General features: G+C 33.6%; 1 protein-coding gene and 1 long non-coding RNA gene across 2 annotated transcripts in view; one reads left to right on the forward strand and one right to left on the reverse strand.

Annotated features, from left to right (window-relative positions):
- LOC125668350 (GPI inositol-deacylase-like) overlaps window positions 1-6,000 on the reverse strand; it is a 59,240-nt gene that overhangs the window by 40,630 nt on the left and 12,610 nt on the right. The window contains exons 13-16 of the mRNA XM_056163276.1: window positions 5,679-5,843; window positions 1,061-1,135; window positions 915-967; window positions 663-726 (exon numbers count right to left, since the gene is read on the reverse strand). Of these exons, the coding sequence (XP_056019251.1) occupies window positions 663-726; window positions 915-967; window positions 1,061-1,135; window positions 5,679-5,843 (357 nt within the window). The remainder of the gene's footprint in view (window positions 1-662; window positions 727-914; window positions 968-1,060; window positions 1,136-5,678; window positions 5,844-6,000) is intronic.
- On the forward strand, window positions 3,151-5,070 carry LOC130054242 (uncharacterized). The gene is made up of 3 exons (XR_008802532.1): window positions 3,151-4,115; window positions 4,224-4,328; window positions 4,986-5,070. It is a non-coding gene; the product is annotated as an uncharacterized LOC130054242 (long non-coding RNA).

Raw genomic sequence — 6,000 nt, forward strand, 5'->3', positions numbered from 1 at the left:
AATGTAAAAAGAGAAGTCCAGGTTGAGTAAAATGTTGCTTTTTTTTCATCATCAAAAAATGTTAGGATTGTTTTTTCACTAGATAAAGCTATATATTTCATTATCAAGAGGCATACCACCAGCAGAGTGATTAGCTCCAAGATGGCTTGTTAAATATCAAATTAAAGAAATAATTCACTCTTAATGAAGTATAACTTGAGAAGCAACATATCACTTTTTGAAATACACTTGACACTATGGGGAACATGTACATCAAATTTTATGATCCTAGCCTTATTAGTTCTGTTTCCTTCATTACCCATAAAAGTATGACCTTGACCAGTGACTTTTGATCTTGAGAAATAACACCATAAAGAACATGTGTACCAAGTTTGATTATCCTAGCCTTATTGGTACTCTTTTTATCCTTCCCACAAGGTGCTGATGGATAAAGAGACAGACAAGAGAAAAACACAAACTCTGCACCGTATCATTATGTAGTCCATCTATGATGGGTGAATATGAGGACCAAGTTTTTTTTATCCTAGTCTTATCAGCACTTTTTCTATCTTGTTTTGTGGACATAAATTAAATTTTTAACCATGCTGAGTGCTGGCATATGTGTACAGGTATCTAAGAATCTAATCTAGAAGATAAATTCTATTGTCCTTATCATAATATACCTTTCTCCCAGAGTCATTTGGGGGTACAGCTTCTCCATATTTAGATAAATTCTTGCATGTTTTGCTAAAAATATGGAAAAATACTTTGAAGAATTATTTTCAACAAAAATTGAATGACAGATGTTAGACAAGAAATTCCATTAAAATCTGAAACACATTATCTTATAACTGAACTATGTAGTCTTTTTCTATACCACATATGTCTAATCGTCATTGAGAACTATAAAATAAGTATGGTATACTATCACAAACCATCTTCCATCCCCTGTTTCACTCTTGCAGACACAAATCCAATCTTTATTGTCCTAAAACAGATTTTTAAAATAAAATAATGACTACGAAAAGATTTCAATCAAATTTTCATTTTTTGCAGAATGATTTACCAAGAATTAACTTACAATGTCCGACACAGCAACAAAGCTATCTTCTCGTTCTCTCTCAATAGGCACAGATATATAGGTTGGCTCCTTTACCTGAAAAAAAAAAGGACACAGGTCATTCTAGCTTTTTTACAAAGTTTTCATTTTCATGTAATTTTGCAAATCATTAACTTCTCAAATGTTTGGTCTTGCATCACTTTCTGATACATTACAATAATATCTACATGTAGTGTTAATTTTCTCTCTCATACATATGATGATATGTTTTCATGAACACCAGCCAGAGTATGGGAAATGATGCATATGCTTGTCAAAAGTGTATGTACAGTGTTTTCATTATGGTGGTTTTTTTAAAATTATGACATTGATTAGCAATCATGGCAAAAATGTCACGAGTTGTAGAACTTTACTTGAGGTAATATCATCCATCATCAAGCTGTGACATACTCTCTATGTAATATTTCGTCAAAATTGACTATGTCCAACAACCTGTAATTTTCTAAGAGATTCAAGAAAATCAAAATCCTTGCCACATGAAAATCTTTGATACTAGTGCAAACACTCTGTAAAACTGGAGGGTCCTCTAAGAGAGGAGTTAGATGGACAAATTGTGTACCTTCCATATAAAATTAAATTTCAAATATAGGGGTGAAACTGGATCAAATTTGCAACATGATCTACTGTGATCCACAAAGAAACTACACAGCAAGTCTCAGCTTGATATGTGACAGAGAAATGAAAATAGAAACAGAGAACCCCAAAGAGATGAATGGACAGACGGACACACAGACATCACTGTACATTAACATGTCCTGTTTAAAGATGGGCATATAAAAACTGATGGATGGAGAGATGGACACACAGACATCACTGTACATTAACATGTCCTGTTTAAAGATGGGCATATAAAAACTGATGGATGGAGAGATGGACACACAGACATCACTGTACATTAACATGTCCTGTTTAAAGATGGGCATATAAAAACTGATGGATGGAGAGATGGACACACAGACATCACTGTACATTAACATGTCCTGTCTAAAGATTGGCGTATAAAAACTGATTTTGCAAAAAAGTAATCACATGAGTGATTTTTTTTCAACAAAAAGAATTTAGAAAATTCATGAACATGTACTTTTAGGCTGCTATACTTAAATTTGTGTGTGAATAGTCAGGAGAGAAATTATTAATAAAGATCCAATGCAATTTGAATTTTTAAGATGAATTGTTTATTGGGTAGCTTTTTTGTGACAAAATATGTCACAGCTCCCAATTTCAAAATTACCTGTTTGCATTTTTCATAAAGTTTGGCTACAATGAATAACTTCTGTCATCATCTTGTTTCCTCAAACATACATGTACACTTCACAAAATTTACCTTATCCCTACACAGGCAAATGTGCCTCACGTGAATTTCACGTGAAATGCTGTTCACGTGAAATTCACATGAACCTTTCACGTGAAATTCACGTAAATTTCATGTGAATTTCACGTGAAAAGTGATTCACGTGAAATTCACGTTAATATGTCCACATGAATTTCACGTGAATCACTTTTCACGTGAAATTCACGTTCAAATATTCACATGAATTTCACGTAAACAGCAATTCACATGAAATTCACGTTAAATTTTTCACATGAATTTCACGTGAAAAGTTAAATTATATCACTTTTCACGTAAAAAGCATTATATCACTTTTCACATTAGTTCCTTGCGAAAATTTTAATGTGATTTGATTTTCGCAAGGAAATAATGTGAACGTTGATTCACGTGAATTTCACGTGAAAAGATTCACACGAATTTCACGTGAAATTTCTTCATGTGAAATTCACACGAACAATTTCACGTGAAAAGCTATTCACGTTAAAAATTTCACAAGAAAAGCGATTAAAGTGAAATATTCACACTTCTTAATATATTCAAGCGAAAAAATAAATAAAATTAAGGTAAAATATAAAACGATATGGAGATTAGGCAATTCAAAAGTTAGAGTACATTTATAAAATGTAAGCAAACAACCAATAAAGTAGATCCTGCTCACGCCTCCCTCTCCTCGTTTATTTGCGAAATTATTAACTTGCATTGTAGTTCTATACGCAGTATGATTACATGTACTTTCCACACCTGATTTCTCTCATTTCCCATTATTTTTTCTCTTAAGAATTAAAATATAAATTAAATCTCCCATCATCATAGATATTAATGAAAGCATATTTTCCAACTACTTGAAGAATCACTATATTGATAGAGTTAGAATATGCAACTTCAAAACCACGAAATTTTCTACACATGGAAAATTACTATTTTACAGTAAAATCAGAAAGAACTATGAATTAAAACTAATAAGACCATTTGAAATTTCCATTTGTGAGAGTAGTACGTTTTAAATAGCTAAGAATATTTGCCCACCCTTTAGAAATTGAAACTGGTGGATATTCAAAACCATGCATTCCAAAAGATTGTTGTTTTGGTCAGTTTTGTAAAACTACTGAAGATGAGTTAAAGTTTTTATCTCGCTGCTTTATGATGTTAGTAACAGGCTACTTGTCGGGGTGCACTTGGGCTGTTTACATACATGTGATTTGAGGGTAGTATTGTGCAGGTGGGAAAAAATGCCATGGTATTGTTTTCCGCTGTCGGTAGTTTGGCATCAATTTTAATTACCCCCCCCCCTCCTTATTAGATACATCGAGAATAATTACCGGTGTGATACCTTGGAAGCTGGTGTATGCATAAAGTTAGACCTACTGGAAATTGCTGATACACGCATGTAGAAATGAAAATTTTCTATCAGCCGTATAGCCATATTCACTATCCCGAATTTGTAGATCGTCAATCAAAAGGAAAACACAGATTTCTAGCACTCCGAAGAAAGCGAAAAACATAAACAATCCTTAACATTACTGTCCATGTATATTTAGATAACTTTTAAGAAATATCTATAAAGCTTTACACTACAGTCAGATTCCGGTAATATTTACAAGACTGTGACGTCACACTCGCGTAAGCCGTCTGACGCGTCTGACGTATGCAAGACAGCGAATGTGAAAGTACATAGAAACTCTACAGGTAAGATGAGATTGAGCATTGTAATTATAAATGTTCAGTGTAAATTCAAGCCATTAGGCTTATTACATTTATGTGATCTAAAGTTCCTAATGCAACCGCTTATTTCAGACTGATGAGAATTACTTTAGACGGGGTACGTCAACGAATAGGCACGACAGCGAAAATACGGAAGTCACTTCGGGGACGTGTCGCAGAATCGCATAACTCTACACGGTTTGTTAATCTTTCCTTATTCATCAGAGAACATGGTAATCGTAATTCAGAACATAATTTTTATAATTTAATAGATTTAGATATTGATTAGGGGTGCTAAGTAACGTTCTATATTACCTTCATAGAGGCATCATCGACATCAGACACGTTGAAGGGGGGGGGGGGGGGGGGGGGTGATGTGTAACAATGTCCATCGATTGTTATATATATCGTAATGCCAATAAAATGTATATATATTGGTTGCTCCCCCCTTTAACAATAGTTTTAAATGAGAAGAATGTAAGCTTGAAAGCTCTATCAATGTCAATCGTTTCATTTTAAGCAATGCATTTATATAGATTTCATCTAGATAATATAATGAGGAATGCAAAGTCATTTTCAAATCGCCTCTGGATTAGAAGATGCCAATTTGAAAACATATTCCATGACTTCCTTCTGTATCTTGTATAATAATTCTATTCTATTCTGTATGATGATCTATAAAAGGTTATGTTTCTTTCAAACACAAATTATTGATAATTTTGCAACTTTTTTTTCTTCGTTTCTGCTACATCTACATGCAATTTCATTCATAGTACAGTATGTGTACATAAGGCTTAAGATGACTCCTTTTGTATATTGAACAGTCCTTTTAATACATAAATATTTCTTTTTCAGAGATTAAAAGAAAGAAAGAAAAGACAATGAAGACAACCATGTAAAAACAAATTCAATCAATTAAATTATCAGTAGATTGAAAGCAGATTTGTACTCCTTTTTGTGTTCATCTTAACCCGAGAATCAGGGTATCAAAATATCCATGTATGATTTAACGTTATAAAGTTTATGTGAAATTCACGTGAATTTTATGTGAAATTCATGTTAAAGATTTCACGTGAAATTCACGTGAATTTTATGTGAATTTCACGTGAAATTCATGTGAATTTCACGTGATTTTTTTTCGTGTGAATTCACATTTGATGCTCTTTTAACGTGAATTTCACATAGAAATTTTCACGTGAAATTCATGTGAATTTCACGTGAAATTCACGTGAGGCACATTTGCCTGTGTAGCAAATTCCCAGATTTACCTTATCTCTTGCAAATTCCCAGATTTACCTTATCCCTAGCAAATTCCCAGATTTACCTCATCCCTAGCAAATTCCAAGATTTACCTTATCCCTAGCAAATTCCAAGATTTACCTGATCCCTTACAAATTCCCAGATTTTCCTTATCCCTAGCAAATTCCCAGATTTACCTTATCCCAAGCAAATTCCCAGATTTACCTTATCTCTTGCAAATTCCCAGATTTACCTTATCTCTTGCAAATTCCCAGATTTTCCTTATCCCTAGCAAATTCCCAGATTTACCTTATCCCTAGCAAATTCCCAGGTGAGGTCCTTCTCCACCATCCAGGTTCCTGCAGGGTCCAATGTTATTTCTTTAGTCCACTTCCTCGTGTAAGCTTTGGCACCAGAGTGTGACAGGAAGTGATGACGAAAGACATCCATTCTACGATCTGCATCCGTGGAAACCTAAAAGACATAGACACGTGACTCATCACCATCTGATGAATTTGTTTAAAAATCTACCAGCCTTATTTCATTACATTTTAATTTTCAATATTGGCCAAATTTGTGAAAGGATCAATTCAGGGTAACAAAAGAAAAAGAAAAAAACCTATAGGGCCAG

The sequence above is a fragment of the Ostrea edulis genome, chromosome 4 (genome assembly GCF_947568905.1).
Source record: "Ostrea edulis chromosome 4, xbOstEdul1.1, whole genome shotgun sequence".
Taxonomy (NCBI): Eukaryota; Metazoa; Mollusca; class Bivalvia; order Ostreida; family Ostreidae; genus Ostrea; species Ostrea edulis.